Here is an 18,769-nt window from a genome sequence, read left to right as displayed (position 1 = left end):
GTCCCGTGCTCAAGCCTTCAGGGCTGGCTCCTGGGGACTGTGCACAGCCCAGGCAGAGCTTCCCGGGGCAGTGGCTGGGCCGGGGGCTGCCACCCCCATCTCCTCTGGCTCTGGGAACATGGAATTTCTGGGACAACTGGTCACCTTTATTTTTGTCCTTGGGCTCAAGCTGGGATCTCTTCGAGAATCAGCAGCTCAGCCTTCTCGAGCATCCCCAGCAGCTGCTACTGGCTCGGAAGCAGTCACCAAGGCTACCAACCTGGGCCGGGCACCTCTCCAGGCATTAGCTCATCTCTGCCGTGCCGCACCCTCGGAGGGGTGGCGTCCCCCGCTGCCTGTGCAGACGCCAACACTGGGAAGGACTAAGTAACCAGCAGGGGCAATCCATGTCTTACCCTTCTAGAAGAAAACATGGCCATTATGTCACAGCTACGTCTGCAGGGACACTGGCCCACTAGATGGCCCGGCAGTCCCACTTCCTGCAGGCACCTAACAGGAACGCATTCGGCGCTCACCCAGGACGTGGGCGAGGATGCTCGCAAGTGCTGTTAGCAGCACCCCGACCTGGAAACCATCCACAGGCCCAGCAACGGCACGAGAGCCAACGTGCTCAAGGGCCATGCGTTGACAACTGAATGGTATTCAGCAGTGGAAATGGGAAACATATATGACAACGAACAAAAGGAGCCCGCCGGGAAGAGCGCAGGGGTGAAGGTTCTGAAGCCGGGGCGGGGGATGCGCAAAAGGACAGTCAGCATAAATAACAAGGGATGGGGTCACATGGGGAAGACAGGGCTGGTTGCAAAGGAAAGGAAGTCAAATGCTAACACCTCCGGAGCCTGGCCCGCAGCCTCCTGTTGCCAAGGTTACCTGCCTACAGGGACGGTTCCTCCCAAGAAGTTGTTCATGAAGTACCTCCCGGGCGGCTCCCTTCCTGCCCGTGTGGGCAGACATGGAGGGGCACCCTGGAAGGCTTCCTTCCCCTCCCTGTGGTCACTGGTCACGTAGGCAAGATAAGAGCAGAAGGGGTTTGAGAACAAAGGAAGCATCAAACCTATAAAAGGGACAGGACGCCTTGCTTCTTTGGACACCCAGCTTCTGCAGTCTCTCTCTGTTCTACCCTTTAGATAAAACTTGCTTCCCACGCTGGCCTCGGGGGTTTGGTCTTCAACACCTGGGGACGTGGGACTCGGCCTGATGGAACGTCCCAGTCAACTCTGTCTCCCTGGAGCCCAAGGACCGGGTGGAGCTCATCTACCGCGCAAGCTCCAAATGGGCGGCGGGGCGCGTGCTGGGCCTGCTCCACCTCCCGAGTGGGACACAGGTCACACGGGTGTGTTCTTGGGAAGGTCACGGGCTGTGTGCTCCCTTGTACGTGCATGTACACGTATGTGCTCTGCATGTATTAGAGCATTAAAAAAGCTGTGTTAAAATCTTCAGTTCTTCTCATGGGAATGTGTCCAGAAAACAAATGAACCCACGGTACCAGAGGTGAACGTGTCGCCGTGTTTCCCTCTGCAGCCTTACGCGGGCTGGGCACCCCTTCTCTGAAAGGCTTGGCACCAAGTGTTTCAGCTTTGGGATGTTTTCCCAAAATTGGGGATATCTGCGAAAACACAGTGAACTAGCGTGGGCGTGGAACCCACGTCTAAGCGTGAAAGTCATCACGTGTTGTATATAGAGAGCCCGAAGGTGATTTTATAGGACATTTATTTTGTATGGGAAACAAAGGTTCTGTACATTGAGTCACCAGACTTGTGACATCACATCAGTGCTGGGCTTTGGCTTTGGGCACAGCTGGGATTTTCAGACTGGGGGTTCACAGTGCCTTCCACCTAAGTGCCTGTCAGGAGCAGATCCGTCCAACACGTGGTAGAATATTTAGCAAAAATTTTCTTAAAAGGATGCTGGCTGTAAACGTGACAGTTGTGACGGTGGCTGGGGTCCCAGCGGCTCAGGAGGAGGCCGAGGCAGGAGGCCTGTTTGAGGCCAGTCTGGGCAACTCAAGACCCCGTCTCAAAAATAACGATGATCGCGTATCTGCCACACAGCACAAAACAAACAAAGCGTCCAGCTACAAAACCAGCGCGACGCTGTGCCGGAAACAGGTGGACAGACACAAATGCATACGTGATAAAAAAGTCGTGAGTCACTCTCTGCACACGGTGGACGTGTTAGTCCTACGACAACGTCTCTCGGGACACATCGTGGTCCCGCCTGGGGCAGCGGGGAAGCTCAGGAGCATGTTCGGTGTGTCGTCCTTGGCTGGGTACCACGCCCCAGGCCCATGTGTCCTTAGAATCCTTTCTCTGACCCCATGTGGGACACGCTCTTCCCGCAAGACACAGGAACAAACCGAGGCTGGAAGGACCGAGGCTGGAAGGACAAGAGCCCTGCTCACGGCCACTAACCTTCCCGAGGGGCTGTACCACCTGAATTCAATGAGCCTCGCAAAAGCGTGTGGTTGTCTTTTGTGTTTGCATCTTTATCTATTTATTCATTCCTTGCTGCGCGTGCTCCCTCTGTGAGATCACACGAAGTCCCTGGCCCTGGCCCAGAGCTTTAAAAAAACGCACTAATCTGATAAGAAATAGTGATCAGAAAGTGCACTCAACCCGGGCCCCTGAGCCACCACCGGACAGGGTGGTGCGTGACAGGACCACAGCCCACGGTTCCCTCTGTACCCACCTGCAGGCAGGAGAACCCAGACCCACCGGAAGACCTGAGCTGGGGCGGGGAGGGCTGGGGCAGGAGACTAGGGAGTCGCTGCTGATAGGTACCAGGCTTCTCGCGGGTGGGGGGGATTAAAGTGTTCTAAGCTTCGACAGCGCGGGGGTGCACAATCCTGTGATCATACTAAAACCCATGCGGCACCGTTTAAAAGGGTGAACTTCATGGTGTGTCAATTATATCTCAATAAAATCGCTTAAAAGCCAGGTGTTATGGTGCATGCCTATAATCCCAGCTATTTGGGAGGCTGAGGCAGGAGGATCCCAAGTTCTAGGCCAGTCTGGGCAATACAGTGAGACCCTGTCTCACACACACACACACACACAAAATTATATATATAACAATAAGTTGCATACACAATCACAACAGTAAGAGCAGGAATTCACTGTGTCCTGGGAACCGTGCCCAACTCCACTGTTACAAGCCCTGGCTCACAGAACCCACTCAACCATCGTCCCAGGTGGGCACGAGTCTCTGCCCATCCCAGAGAAGGTGTCACACAGCTAGGAACAGGGAGAGATCAGGTTTACCAAGGAAGGGCTGCCAGCTAACCGTAGCCACCACAAGCACACAGGTGTCTCTCTCTCTCTCTCTCTCTCTCTCTCTCTCTCTCTCTCTCTCTCTCTCTCTCTCTCTCGTCTCAGTCCTGTCTGATTGGAAGCAGGGGATTAGAAAGACAGCTCCTTCCTCTGGGTCCCTTCTTTCTGGCACCCAAGTCCCCAGAGCCAAGGGCTAAGGCTTCAGCTCGGGGGAGACTCTGCAGCCACCGCATCTGGGTGTAAGAAGGCTCTCTGAAGCCTCAGGAGCTGAGTCTCAAAACACCCTGGGCGGGTGCGGCTCAGTGGCAGAGCAGGGGCTGAGTAAGCTCCAGGCTCAGTAAACACCCCAGCCCCGGCCAGCGCCCTGGAGAGCCGCCGGCCTCGCCTCCTGACCCGCATCTGCAGAGGGTGTCCCAGGGTCCCCGGGAGGAGGCCCGGCTGCTCCTCCAGGGCCCCTGGATGGAGCTCTTCCAGCTTCCTGCTTTCCCACCTCTGAGCCCTTCTCCAGGGCCCGGTGAGTCCCAGTTGCCATGGACACAAGGGCATTGCTGGCAGCTCCATCCTCCTTATTTGGGGTTTTAGATTTCAACCTGAGGGAAGTGCACACCCTCCCGCGGAGCTGGTGGGAACCTAAAGGCAGGGGAGGGGTGGCTTATCACCCTGTGTCCAGGGCACCCCCTGAAAGGAGTGCACCTGCACTGTCCCAGGTGACCGTCACCAGCCACATGCTGAAAAGGGGCCAGTCCAAACCCGACGTGCCGGGGTGTGAAGACTTCACATAGAAAACAGAAACATCGCAATAATATTTCATACGGGTTTTACGTTGAAATCATATTTTTAATTTCTTTTTTTAAATGTCACAGGCTTGAACCCAGGACTTTGCCACCATTGACAGCTACGTCCCCAGCCCTTTTTATTCTGAGACAGGATCTGCTAAGTTGCCCAGACTGACCTCAACATTTCAATCCTCCTACCTCAGCCTCCCGAGTTTCTGAAATCGCCACCGTGCCCGGACAAGTGATCATGTTTTAACGGGATTAAGTAAGTTATTGAAATCTGCCTCACCCATTTCCCTTTTTTAACATGGCTACTAGAAAACATGGAATTGTCACACACACACTTCACCTGGGATCACACCGGCCTGTCCCCTGCGAACCAGCACCTGGGTCCCTAGAAGCTCCTCCCAGGAACGGGAACAGCAAGAGTGAGAAAAGGCGGGCCTGGGGAAGCTGTCCAAGTAAGTCCTGTGCCCCTGAGGCCGGAATTACAGTCTTCAGAAATCTTTTAAGGATATTGTGGGACACAGGAAAAACAATTCCTGGCATCTCAGTAAGTGGAAACCCCCACAAGCTGCCACCTCTCATGTAGGCGGGGAGTTGGCACCGAGGCACACGTGTGTGCCCGAGGAAGAAACGGGAGAGGGTGAACGGCAGAACAGGTGTTCCCAGGAGGCAGGTTGCAAGACAGCTCCCGATCCCTGGTTTCAATGACCTGTCCTTTAACTTTCTCTGCAATTACCAAGAATTACTTGTATCCTTAATTATTTTCACCTTGAAGAGGACAATGTAAAACAAAGAGAGTGGGTGGGGCTGGGGAGAAATTAGAACTCACACGTCACTGATGCGCAGGGACAGTGGCACAGCCGCAGTGGAAAGAGTTTGGTATTTCAATAAATAAAACAAAACTGCCACGTGACCGAGTAATTCCACTTCAAAGACTATTTCCAAGATAAATAAAAACGCACATCCAAAACCCAGTAAATCAATGTCTGTAACAGCACGAGTCACAAGTGCTAAAAGGTGGAAACAACCCCGAACATCCATCAACTAATAAATGGAAAAACGAAATGTAGCCTATTCATACAATGGAATACTATTCAGCAATGCAAAGGGATGAGGCACTGACAGGCTACCATGTGGGTGAACCTTGAAAATATTATGCACAGGGAAAGAAGCCAGCTGCAGATAACCAGCGTGTGGTCACAGAGACAGAGACAGACTAGAGGTTCCAGGGCCAGTTGGTGTTTGGGGAATGGGCTGGGGGGGTGGCCACAGGACTTTGGGGTTTGGGGGCATGGTCATACATGCTGTTCACTTGGATGGTGGCCACACCTGCACAGCCTGTTGAATATACTAAAAGTCACTGAACTGTACACCTTCAAATGGTGACTTTTATGGGACATGAATTAGATCTCAATTCATAAAATGTCTAAGCTCAGGGATGAGGGGTGACTGGAGGCAAGCTTCCTCAATGCTCTCCAGCTGGGGGCTGACGCTCCCAGTGTCTTTGGGGCCAGAAGGGTGGAAGGTGAAGGAGGGCACCCAGGCAGGCAAGGGCCGCAGCCCCTTAAGCGGGCCACCCTCCCTCCAGCCAGCTGTGCACGTGGGATCCGATCCTCATGTTAATTAGGACAGAAATCTGCTGGTTTTAAAATACAGCCACACCCCGGCATCCAAGAGGGATCAGCTACAGCCACCTCCCTTACGTAAAGGGCAGGGTGGCTGCATGTGACCTTCGTGGTCTTCCCGGGGGCTTGGTGCTGGACCACCTGTAGTACTGAGTACTACTGCTGTGTAACCAGTTGTTACACCGTGTCCTTCAGGGAACAATGACCAGAACAGTGTGCGGTCAGTACAGATGTGATGTTCCCCCAAAGAGTTTCCATCTGAGGTTGGCCGAGTTCACCACACAGAACCTGCGGCCTGGGAAGGCCCCGAGGGTTCAGTGCTAGGGCCAAGCTAGGTACGCTGCCCGCCCACAGCTCCACTGCCCAGAGACCAGCTTGCAGCCAGGGGGAGAGCGGCATGGGCCTGCAGGTCAGAGATGACCTCACAGGACCAGGGGGAGTGGGGTGGGCAAGTGGGCGGGGGCAGAAAAATGGGCCTGAACTGCCCCCCTTCCAGTCCAGCCTCCTTCCTTGAACGTGGGCCAAAATGGCCGGTCGACCTTCACTCACATCTGTCCATCATGGGGTGTCAGGACCATCTGAGCAACACCCCAGGGGCCCAGGGCATGGTCAGGGCCGTGAAGTGTGGCCTGCTCTCTCAGAATCCAGGCGGGACCTCGGGAGCCGGGTGGGGGGTTGCTGAGCGGCACCCCAGGGGCCACCGGTGCTCACAGGACCCTCTGACAGCTGGCTCCACCATTCACTCAGGGACAGTGACCCAGTGCCTTGGGTTTGCAAGTCCCCTTCCAGATGCCGACCGGACAGGTGCAAAAGACAGAGCCCTGGGGGCTGGGGAGATAGCTCAGTCGGTAGAGTGCTTGCCTTGTAAGCACAAGGCCCTGGGTTGGATCCCCAGCACCCAAAAAAAAAAAAAAAAAAAAAAAAAAAAAAAAGACAGAGCCCTGGTCTGCTGGAAACATGCCACTTTGTTGAGATCCAGAACAAGGCTTGCCACTGTCTAGGGAGCTCCATGGCCAGAGGAGAGTCCAGTTCACAGGGCAGGGACAGCGGTGAGGCCTGGTAGGGTCCCCGAGGAGAGAACAGGGTTAGCAGAGGCCGTGGCCTTGGCAGAGCCAGGACAGAGTGAGGGAGCTCGAGGTCTTCAGGGCAGAGGGAGGAAGCTGAGGAACAGGCCGCGGGAGAGGCAGACCCAGGTCGGGGAGGCCCCTCCATCAGCCCAGGCACCCAGATGCCACCTGAGTGAGCAGAGGACACCAGGCCAGGAACAAGCCGCAGTGCACCTGCCGACACACTGAAGGAGCTCTGCAGAGGCGCGACCAAGGCTGCTCGCGAGCCCCGGCAGGTACCGCGGTCTAGGTGGGGACGCAGGGGCCCTGGGCACAGGAGGGCGCGGAGCCTGCTCCTGCTGCCCCCAGTGCCACTCAGCCTGAACACGCGCAGGACACCCAGGGGCATCGCCTGGCGCGTCTCTGGACTTCCAGGGCCCCAGGGCTCTCGCCCGCGGCCGCGGCAGCCTGGCCAGGACTCGGCGCACACGTTCTCCTGGGCCCGAGGGGAGCCGGGCCGGACGGCAAGGCCAGGTCCGCACCTGCTCGGAGCCCCTGCTTCGATTCCTACTGGACGTCGGAGCAGGCCACCCAGCTCACCGGGGCTGCGTCCTGCACGGGACCCTGGAGAAGGCGGCACCTGCCTGGGGGTGGAAAACCCTCCGCAGCACATGCGCACCTCGACCCCCAGGCCCCACCTGGGCGAGTGGAAAATCCGAGAGGGCGGACCCAACGCCATTCAGCCACAGGAGAAACGAGCTCCGAGGCTGCGGCCACACCTGGGAACCTTGGGGACAAGAAGCGGAGGCCACCTGCGTGTCGCAGACACGCGCGGCCACCTGCGACTGGCTTCCATCGGCGTGGAATGTCCGAACCTGACGGATCCAGAGACTGGAAGTGGCCCTGCGGTGGCTGGGGGCCGGGGCAGGAGGCGCAGCGACTGCTAAGGGGTGTAGGGTTGCTTTTGGGGGTAATGGAAACGCCCCGGGAACGGACATGGTGACGGATGACACGTCATTGCAGATGCACGGAGCGCCACCGAGCTGGGCCCTTGAAAAATGGTGAATATGGTTAAGTTTTATGTTACACGAATCTTTGCCCCAATTAAAAAAACAAAACAACAAAAAAAAAAAAAAAAAAAAAAAAAAAAAAAACCGGAAATCACAGCCACACTTAGCATGGCTCTGGGAGGAGCGTGCGACGCGGGAGTCGTCCTGACGGTTACTATCATGCCCCCAAGTGATCCCTCGGCTGTTGGCTGTTCCCCTGGCTCCAGGCTGGGGGACGGGGCGGCAACTTGTTGTGTGCCACCTGGGGCTACAGCCAAAGCAGTGACTAATCTTGAGCCCTGGGAGGCAGGCAGGGAGGGACAGGCCTCCGGGTGCAGGGGCCACGTGGCTGGGGCGCCCCCTCGCACCCGGGACGCCTCCTGGCCTGCAGCCGGCCTCTCTCCTGCCTTCTCCTTGGAAGCCAGGGACCAAAAGCCTGCACATCCTCCTGCACCTGGCGGCTGGATTTTAAAATGAAGATGCATTTGGACGCCCTGAGAAGCGGGTTCTCGAGCCCCATTCGTCCTGCACCAGGAGGCAGCTGCGCAGTGATTAACAGGCCCACCCCCGGCAAACTCCCACCCACTCCGCCAGCCTGAGGCAGCGCAATTCCCAGCAAGAGCCGCCCAGACCCACTTGTGCACCACGAGGACATCATCATCCGTGGTACCCAGGGGTCTTGCTAAGACCTGTGGGCTTTTTCTGCACAGAATAAATCCCTGGGGGCAGAGCAAACCGACTTGACTTTTGAATATATCCTGCTATCATGAGCAACTTGGAAAGCTGTCAGAGCGGGTGAGCGGGCCTCGAAAAATCACAGTCTGTGCTTGCTCATCTCGGCTCCTCTTCCTACAGCTCTGCTGTCTCTACCATTTGCCTTTTAGTGGTAATAATAACTACCAGGTGTGAACGCTGACTCAGAGGCGGGAACTCAGCCAAGCGCCCGGCAGGCAGGATCTCAGTTCTTGTAACAGTGCCTGCCTCCTAGATGGTTATCACACCCATTTGACAGACTAGGAAACTGAGTCTCGGAGTGGCTGAATCACTCGCTGAAGGCCACACAGCTATGGGCAGCAGAACTGGGATTTAAACCTGGGTCTGTGTGGTTCCAGAGGCTGTCCTCATAAGCACTTGCTACACTCTATGTCAAAGCGGAGACTAGAACAATGAATATCTATCACGTATGTGATTACAGGAACAAGGATGTCTCTGTTTCATAAAAAGACTTAAGATGCAGAAGGTTAAAAAAAAAAAAAGCCTCTGAATTAGTGAAGATGTGGAGAGTGGGCGTCCTTCAGAGAATCTAAGAAGCTGGTTTTCATATCCTTCCAGAACTATCGTCAGCTCCAGATTTATCCTGAAGCCAAATCAAGTGGAGACGGACTCGTTGAAAGTAAGGGGATTGTTGCGGTAGGACATTTAGATAAAAGACGGCAGTTCCTGCTCCTGGAGGCTAATGCAGACTCCCTGCCACTAGAGACCATGAAACACTGAAGAAAATAAGGAACGATTTCATACTCTCTAGGCTTAAATGTAAGGGACATCCCTAGGTGCCAAAGCAGGGAGGGAACGCTGAGACCCAGCAGGGTGAGGGATGGATGCTACTGAGGTGTCTAGGGGTGTTGGAACGGTTACAGCCCTGACAGCTAAAGACAGGGGCTTTGAATCCACTGAGTGACAGGGGTGGCCTTCGGCCTGTGTGAACCTGAACTAAAACCCCTACAAAAAAAAAAAATCTGGAACACAAAAATGTTGTCCCTCTGTGTACGAAAGGGCAGAGAAAAATGTTCTCCACCAGTCCAGAGAACAAGGAGGACGCTTATTAAGGAACAATAAGGACTCAGGGGAAGAGGGTAGCTTCCTGGGAGGGATCAATACTCTGAGCCTGCACCAAGCATCAAGCTGCAATGGCGCAGGAAACCCAGACTGAGAAGTGTTGTGTGTGTGCGACGCTGGGGACCGAACCCAGGGCATTGCACACGCGAGGCGAGTGCTCTGCTACTGAGCTACAGCACCAGCCCTAAGTTTAGAAGTTAATGGAGAAGGTGCTTCCAGTGAAAACTCAAGGTGTGTACAAATACAAAGCACTACTTAAGGCCCCTCCGGGATCCAGGGAGTTCTACGGGAGTGGGGAGGAGTTCATAATCAAAACCAATGCACACAAGCAAACGAGCCACCCTGTGGGAGAGTCGGACACAATGAGCAAGAGGAACAGCACCCCAAGAAGGCAAAACAGAAGAAACGGGCCTTATGTCATTACAAAGAATGAAAATTCTGTAGACTATGAAAAAGAGATAAATTTAAAAATGTAGCATTTATATACATTTTTAAAAGGTCATCAGAATTACAATGTAGCAGTCAGGTTAAGGCAGTAGAGTGGTAATAGCTAAAGAAAGAATTAGTGAATTGGAAGGCAGTTCTAAGGAACTGACCCTGAATATGGTACAGAATAGCATATGTGAAAGAAAAGTCAAGAGGCACTCAGGACAGAGAAAGGTGGTCCAAAATGTATCTAACAGAAACCACTGAGGAGGAAGATAAAGGGGGAAGAGAATACTTTATCTTCTTCTTTATATGGGAGATATGAGTCTTCTAGAATGAAACAGAATCAAACACTCAAAGGTAGAATAAATAAAAGCAAATCCACACCTAGACAGCATACACAGAATACCAAAAAAAAATTTAAAAACAGGGAAAGGGCCAGGATGTAGCTCAGAGGTGAAGCACCTGCTTAGCATATGTGAGGCCCTGAGTTCCATCCCCAGCACTCAAAAAAAAAAAAAAAAAAAAAAAAAGCCAGATGTGATTGTCCACACCTGTAACCCCCACTGTTCAGGAGGCTGAGACAGGAGCTCAAGGCCATCCTGGGCAACTTGGCAAGACACTTTTTCAAAATAGAAAGGAGGCCTGTGGGTATAGCTCAGTGGTAGAGGACCCCTCGATTCAATCCCCAGTATGTAAAAACACCACCAGAGGGGGAAAAAAAAAACAGGTTTCCACAAAGAAACATCAATTAAAGAGCTGATTTCTCAGCAGCAACAAGAGATCAATAAAAGTACTGAGAGACACTACCCAGGAACCTCAAATTTTATACCCAGCCAAATGAGCATTCGTGTTTGCTATCCAAAGAAAAGCCACTTTGCAACCAAGTTCACAAGTCACAGGGCCCTGCTAAAAAGTCTTTGGAAAAGTATATTTTTAAAAATCCACAAGGAAGAATGGTTATAAGAATTAATGTCCACCTAAAGCAAAAATGAATAATATGTACATTTTTTTAAATAAAGTAAAATACTACAGTGATACCAATCAAAGCACACTGAGATTCACGTCAGGCATGACGAAGATGGAATGAATTCCTGAAGAACGTTATAGAACGCACACTTAAAAAGGAGATGTGGCCAATCTCTGAAAGGTTTGCTATCAAAACAATGCAGGTTGAGTTAAGCCTTATCCAAAAAGCTCTGGGCCGGAAGTGCCTTGGATTTTGGATTTTCCATCTCTATAACGGGAACTCGAGGGATGGGACCCAAATCTAATCCTGAAATCCGTTTATGCTCCCCACACACCTCATATATGCAAGCTGAGGCCATTTTCTATAGTATTTTGAGTTCACCTCTGTTTTGACTGTAACTTGTCATGTGACATCAGCATGGAATTTTCCTTTTGTGGAATTACATTAATGATACAAAAGTTCATCTTCTAGAGCATTTTGGATCTTAGATTTTGAGGTCGGACTTGCTCAATCTGCACCTGCTGAGCATTTGTTTTACCCACATTCTTATTTAGTCCATGTGATGGTACAAGTTCTGCCTTTATTCCCATTTTATAGACGGGGGAGGTGAGGCTCAGGGAGCAAAGTGCCTTGGCTGCACAGCATGAGGCAGCCCCATGATTTGAGCCCGCCTCTGCCTACTGGTGAGGGCAAGGTGGGGGAGGCATGTGGCTGTCGCTGTGGGACTCTGACTGAGGTCCTGGGGATGCAGGTGACACATGACAAGAGACACCCCCCCCCCCCCCCCCGAGAACTACCTGGTGGCTGAAGCCTGTGAAGTACTAGTGCTCCCTGGGATCCTGGCTCAGGTGCTCAGCAGCTGCCTCGCAGGGGCCAGGTGTGCACTGCAGCCACCCCCAGGTACAGCTGGCTGTCTCTCTCCACCGGCGCTCAGAGACTCGGCCTCACCAGAAGCACCCATGTCTCCTGCTGGCCACCTGCCCCTCCTCCCGGGGGCCCTGAATCCTCTCACCTCCCAGGGAGCCGTGCCCAGAACGGAAGGCTGGCTGCTGACAGTGTGCCCATCTGCAAAGGTCACACAGCAGGGACAACAAAAGACCTTTTTGTCCTAGTGCTTAAGGTAACTGCTCCCACAGCGGAAATCACCCCTCGACCTTCTGGTGTTATGAATTAATAATGAAGCTGGAGCCAGTGACGGGCTGTCTGGCTGGAGGGACCAGGGTACCGAGCTTCTCCTCCCTCTGGCCACTTGCCTGGCACTGTCACCGCAGCCTGGGCAAAAAGAGCCTGTGACTTTCCAGAGTAGCGGGCACTTCGGAGCCAGCTGCAAACGCCTCACTCCTGGGCTGGAGCTACCGGTACCGGTACCGAGCGCTCTGCAGAAGTAAAAGCTTCTAATCCACGTGGGTGCGAGGTGTCTGTCATCTCCCTGTGTGCATCTCAGTGTTGATTAAGTTCCCTGCTGCATTCGGGGCCATTAACTCACGACAAAAATCTCCTGCCGGTCGGGGTGGGGCTGCGAGGAGGAAGGACGCAGGGGACCAGTCACCATCAGCCCACAGGCGGAGTCTGGGGACGCTGCCCCTCGCTCTCCCTCAGGGACAGCACAAATGCTCGGGAACAGACGAGAGCCACCCCGTGAGACCCCAGCAAAGGGAAGGGGTGGCGCATCCCCGCCTCTTCCTCCCAGACGCGGCCCCCACTCCACTCATGCTGTCCCCCACCGAGCTCGCGGATTCTAGAACTTTCTGCCTTATTCACCACCAGTCTGCCTGCCTCAAGGCCCACCTCTCCTCTTGCCTCTGAGCGCACAGTGTGCGGAACACCAGTGGAGAGGGTGGGGTAGCATCGCCGCCTACCAGATAAGACACCTGCGGACCTGGGTCGGCTGCGTCCCGGGAGTGGCGGTTTCCCCTGCACTCGGAAACAGGTTTGCATTCAGCATCGAAGTGACTTTGGGCAGTCACTGCGCCTGCCTGAGCCTCAGTCTCCCCATCTGTAAACTGGCAACAAGGTTCTCCATGGGGTCTTTTGAGGACTGGGAGATAGGGGACATGTGGCACCCAAGAAAGAGAAGTTCCTACCTTATTCCTGGCGGGAAGGACCGTGGACCACAGAGTCAGCCCTTTCCAAAGAGGTGGAACTGGGGCTCAGAGAAGGCCACAGCCTGGGTGAGGCAGCCCAGCAGGGCGGCACAGAGCAGGGCTCCTCTGAGCCCCGTCCACGGGCCCAGCACAGGGCTGTCTCCAGCACCCTGCTCTGCCGTCATTACTACAAATGAACCAAGTGACAGCTCTCAGCAGGGGCTTGGGGGCAGAGGTGTTTTGGGGTGCCCCATAATTCAGTTCATCTGCTCCCAGTCCTTTGGAAAGCAGGGGGCGGGGAGACCCGGGTACTCTGCCTTCCCACGATGGTAAGTTCTGGAGGATCCGCCACCTGGGCACCCCTCTGTGTCACAGCCCCCTCACGCACTGCGTGTCCACGGAGAGCTCAGCCTGCAGGCGGGTCCCCCGCACCCTCAGGAACGTGCTGGCCCTCTTCTACCCAGAAGTCATGGGTTTTTTGTTTTTTGAAAACAGTTTGATCACTGTTTTCTTACGGAGGAGAAGCACACGGAATGCACCCTCACCATCTGAGGACCTGAGAGCGCCACGGGTCCCTCCCCAGAGCACCCAGATAACCCGCATCGTATTCCATGGGGTACATGGATGCCCGAGGGTCCCGGTGAAAGACCGCATCTGCAGCAGGCGAACCGAGGTGCCGCCGGGTTTGGCTGGCCGGCTGTTTCCTTCTCACACTTTGGGGGATGAAACAGCCTGGTGCTGGCGGCCACCTTGTCCCCATCAGAGCTTCCTCCCTGTGTGCCTCAGTCCTGGGGCTACCCCCTCTCCTCTGAGCCCTTGAGCTTCAGGAGAGCAGAGGGTCTGTCTGGCCCCCCTGGTATCCAGCGCCTGGAACACAGAATAGGCACATGGCCATGGGCCCCCAGGGTGGTCTGGGGTCAAAGACTTTCACAACCAAGGTACTCTGCCCAGTTTGAGGCTCTAATGCGCAGCTGGGGCCACGCCCATCCGCAGGCCAAGCCACGCCCACCTGCACACTCAGGCCCCGGATGCAAATGGGGTCTAGGGCATGAGTGGATCCCAAGTCTGTTTCCCGGGGTCTTGGGCAGCCACTTCAACTCTGGAGCTTCTGTTTCCTCGTCTGTAAAATGGGAAGTCCGCAGCGCTCCTGGGAGGGTCCCCTCAGCCACTGCAGATAAGCTGCCTGGCCCTGCTCGTCGTGGCAGATGAGAGCGCCTGATAGGCATCAGCCATCACCACCAGGCAGCCTGAACCCTAGGTCTGCAGATTTTTTTTTTTTCCTTTTTCCTTCTGGCAGCTTCTTGGCATCTATGGAGACATGCCTGTGGAGCTGTTTGGAGACTGAAGGAAAAAATAGACCCTCCACCTTTCCCAGAACCCTCTTCTCTGACTTCCTCTTTGGAAGTCCAGGAGCAGCAGGGACTGGGAGGAACAGGAAGCAGGACCACCTCAGGCCGACTCTGGCCCTCCGATCCCCCGGGGCCACGCGCAGGCCGACTCACGCCACCAGGCTGCCTGGGCCGGCTGTTACCGTGGATGCTAACATCTAGGTAGGAAGCGTCCTTGGCTTGAGATGCCTGGGAATGCTGGTGTGTGTTGTAAATCAATCAATGAGACGCTGGCAGGAGAGGAGGTGGGCGGTGGCCCGCGAGGCTGGCGTGGGCGAGCTCCTGCTCCAGCCGGTGTCTGGTGGCTGGCAGTGCCACAGCCGGGGGCCTGGAGGCACCGGGAGGACTGGCTTGGCCAAGGCTAGCTGTGAGCGCGCCCGGGGCTTTCCACGGGGGGCACTGCTCCTTAGACGTCCAAGTACCAAGGCCCCTTCCACAGAGGCCTCTTGGGTTCCCCTGCAAACCAGACTGCGCACCAAAGCGAACCTGTTCTCTGCCCTCGGGGGGCTCCGTCTCTGAGGGTGTGGCAGGAGAGAACGCAGAGGATGGAGCCCACAGAGGCTGGATGCAACGTGGGGGGGTGGCTTTGGGGAGGGAGCAAGAGCTAAGCCAGGCTGGGCCTCCACCGGGAAGCATCCACCTGGTAAAGAGGTGGGTTCGGGGGAGTCCTGGGGGTGGTGGCGGAACGTGTCCTATGTAAACACCAAACTGCACATTCAGATGGGAAGGTGCTGCAGGCAGAGAGGAAGGCGTGCAAAGGACCGGGGAAGAACAAACGCAGGCAGGCAGTTCCCACCCCTTTTGGGTTCCTAGAGGCAATGAAGCACTGTGACAGCCCTGTGGTGGGAAGAAGGTGGCCCTGGACACCTTCATCTCCTCTCCCTCCACTGAACAGCTGTGGGACTGAAGGCAAGCTGCTTTACCTCTCTGAGCCTCAGTTTCCTTATCTGTAATATGGCTGTATTACTACCTGCCCTGGAGGATTTGCAAAGACCCATAAGCATGGGTGTAAAGAGCTCTGTGCCGCAAGGAGCCAGCAGCCCAGGGGCTCAGCCACCCCAGCCTCCGCTCTCCGCCTTCTCAGGAGCTTCCCAAGGCCGCTTAGCAGCGCTCCCTGAACAGACAAATAGAATCTTACTGAACTCACACAACTACGCCAGGACGCAGATGGGGGCACCATGGCTCAGAGAGGAAAAATGACTTGTTCAAGGTCACGTGGCTGGGAAGAAGGAGGACCAAGACTTAACTGCGGCTCCGAGCAGCATACACAGCATCCAAATGAGTTTAAAGTATGTCCATAATATAAACACTTGCTGTGTCTATTCTAAGACCTTCACATTTCTTAATTCATAACAACTCCAGAATTTTCTGTTACTATGCCTGTTTTACAGTAGGTGAAACTGAGGCACAGAGAGCACGAAGGACATGCCTAAAGTCATATGCCAAGCAAGAACTCTGAAGGCAGCTCCTGCCACAGACAGCAGGGGTCTACAATTCTCACCTGCTGTCTCAACTTATTCCTGCCACAGGGCCTTTGCATTGGCTGTTCTCCGCCAGAAGTACCCTTACCAGCCATCTTCATGTGGGTGGTTCCTTATTTTTGAGTTCCTATTCTGCCCTTAAATTAACCTTAAAGAAATGTGCTCTCTGCCCCTGTTGTATTTTCTTCACAGAGCTTAATACCTACGGGTTGATTTGTGAACTACGCATCTCCCTCAGGAATACTGGCCTCTCTGGGTCACCTCTAAATCCTAGGCCCTGGTCCGTAGACATTTGCTAAATGGGTAAAGGTACCTAGACTACAGAAGCCCCTTTTGGAGGTGGGGTGAGGAGCTGTCCACCTATGCAAAGTTCAGAGAACTGGCAGCATTCCTTCCCCCCTGGACTCTAACCTTGGAAGCTCCACCCTAAGCCCTGTGGCCCTTTCCCCTTTGGGCATGAAATCTGAGCTCTAGGCAGCAAGAAGGGAAGGCAGAGCTACATCTAGGAAAGCTGCTGAGCCTGAACACAGCATCTGTCATCCCCGTGGGAGGCTGGACCCAGGAAACTGACAAGACTCCCGGCATGCTCTGTGGCCCCATCATCTGTCAAACCCACAACCCGGCAGGCGGAATTCCCCCAAATGCCCCGCTGCCTCTCCACAGCAGGGCCTGCGGGGGCCCACCCTCCACAGGAACCCCAGCTATGAGCCCAGCCTCCTCCAGCTCAGAGAGGGGCTGGCAGGGGGCAAGAGGAGGGCACCCCAGAAATAAAAACAGAAAGTAGGCCCAGGGGAAGCCCACCTGCCTCTCATGTTGGCCTTGAGGTTGAAGCTTGGGACACTTCTTGGATTAGCCAAATATGCACATTGTTCAAAATGAAAATAGGAAAAGCTTATAGGAAAAGTTCACTCTGCCTTCTTTTCTACCAAATCCAAACAAGTATCCATTATTCTTATTTTATTGGGAGTCCTTCCCCATCTTTGATGCCAACAGGGCAACTTGGCACCTACACTCCTTCTCTGTCTTTAACAAAAAGGGCTCTCTAAACCCAGACGCCTGCTTCTCTAGGTGGACACGGTTCTACCCTTACACGCTGAGGTGCACCCTACACAGGTGCGTGACCGTGTTTAGGGGCACGCAGTTCTTAAGGGCTTTCTGCAATTTCAAGCAGGAGGGGTTTGGATTGGGGGGCGCTGGCAGCCTGTTCAACCCCAAGCAGGTGCCGGGTGCCAGCTCCTTCCCAGAACATCTGCAGCTCATGTCTCCAGCATCTAAAGAGTACTAGCAGAGCTCCCCAGTGCCAAAGAAAATGAAAACCAGAGAGGTAAAGAGACTGGCCCAAGGTCACACAGCCAGAGTGGACCTGGGAGGGCTAGCAGCCAGTGTGCCTGTCACCAGAGCCGGCTGCCCACATGCCTGGCCTCCCGCGGTCTTGCCTCCACCCCCCGCCCCCGCTTCCGAGCGGCTGCAGGACCCCGAGCCCCAGGCCGGCCACCAGGGTCAAGTGCCCAGCCCGGCCGGGCGCGGACGCACGGGCGCCTCCTCCGTCACTTCCCTGCGGGCAGCTCGGCCCCACGCGCCACCCGGCTCTGGGTGCGCCCGGCCGGCCGGCTGCGGGGCGCGCCGCCTCTGCGGTCCCGGGTCGGCGAGCCGGGGCGAAGCGCAGGGAGCGGCCGCGGCGCCCGCTGCACCGACGGGAGGCGGCGCAGGCGGCCGGGCTGGGAGCGCGCACCGGCTCCGTCCCGGTCGGGCCACTTGCAAACTTTCCGCTGCGCAGCGCGCCGGGCGGGAGCAGGTGCGGCGCACGCCGGCCGCCGCTCGCGCCCCAGCCGGGAAGCCCGGCCTCCCCGCCGCGGGCCGGCGCGCCCACACCCGGCCGGGCCCCCGGCGACCCCGGCCCGGCGGCCGCGACCCCCGCCCCCGCCGCGGAGCCACTCGCCGCCCCGCCCCGGCGAGGACCCACTGGGAGGAGGAGGAGCCCGGGGACCAGAGAGGGCCAGCGGCGAGCCAAGGTCACACAGCGCGGCGGCGATCCCCGCGGCGCCCGCCGTACTCACAGCCGGTCTTGCCCTCGAGCTCCCGCACCTCCTCGGACGCGGAGTGGGCAGCGCCCATGGTGCGCGGCGGGCCGGGCCGCACCCGCCTCGCGGACGCTGGGGCCTGGGCTGCGCGGCGCCGCTGGGGCCTGGGGTCCGAGGCGGGTCGCGACGCGGGGACGGCTCGGTGCCGCGGGCTCCGCGTGGGGCCCGAGCGCGGCCTCATATAGCGGCGGCGGGCGGCGCGCGCGGTCCTAGCGCACGCCGGCTTCACGCACGGCGGGGCGGGGGGGGGGAGCGCCCCGCCCCGGCCGGAAGCGACCGGACGGGCGGCGGCCGGAGGGGCCCACCGCCCGGGGTCCCCAGGCCCCGCAGCGGCCCAGCCCGCGGCGCCGCGCCCCTGCGGGGTGGAGAGAAGCGGCTGCCAGCCGAGTCGGGCGCCGGGACCCCTGGCAGGTCCTCCCAGGTACCGGAGCGAAAGCCCGCGGGGACAGGGAAGGAGGTCAGCGAGCGCTAAGGAGCTCCATGGAGAACACGGGAGTAAGAAGCCAGTGTGGACTCGCGCCACGAGCCTTGCTCGGCTCATTCCAGGAAAGCCCCGGTCCTCCCGCGCAGCACCCTCTGAAGCGAGGTCCCCCGGGTGACCGCCCTGGTGACCGCCCTGGTGAGCCCGCGCAATCCCAGGCCCCGGGGCGTCTCCCGCTTCAGGAGCGGGAAGCCCCGCCCACCTCGGAGAGCTGGGCGCGGAGGGTCGCCCTCGGGTGGCTTCATTTTAGG

General features: G+C 56.4%; 1 protein-coding gene across 3 annotated transcripts in view; it reads right to left on the bottom strand.

Moving 5' to 3' along the window:
* The window catches only part of TESC (tescalcin), a 38,613-nt gene extending 20,398 nt beyond the window's left edge, over positions 1-18,215 (bottom strand). The window contains exon 1 of one of the 3 annotated variants that reach the window (XM_079151565.1): positions 18,014-18,215. In XM_079151565.1, the coding sequence (XP_079007691.1) occupies positions 18,014-18,071 (58 nt within the window). In that variant the 5' untranslated portion in view covers positions 18,072-18,215. The remainder of the gene's footprint in view (positions 1-18,013) is intronic. The other 2 variants (XM_079151567.1, XM_079151566.1) reach the window with 2 other exon arrangements.
* Between the last annotated feature and the right edge of the window lie 554 nt (positions 18,216-18,769).

The sequence above is a fragment of the Sciurus vulgaris genome (genome assembly GCF_902686455.1).
Source record: "Sciurus vulgaris genome assembly, chromosome: 8".
In the NCBI taxonomy this organism is placed as follows: domain Eukaryota; kingdom Metazoa; phylum Chordata; class Mammalia; order Rodentia; family Sciuridae; genus Sciurus; species Sciurus vulgaris.
Note: the sequence above shows the minus strand (reverse complement) of the source record. Positions and strands in the feature narration are given on the sequence as shown.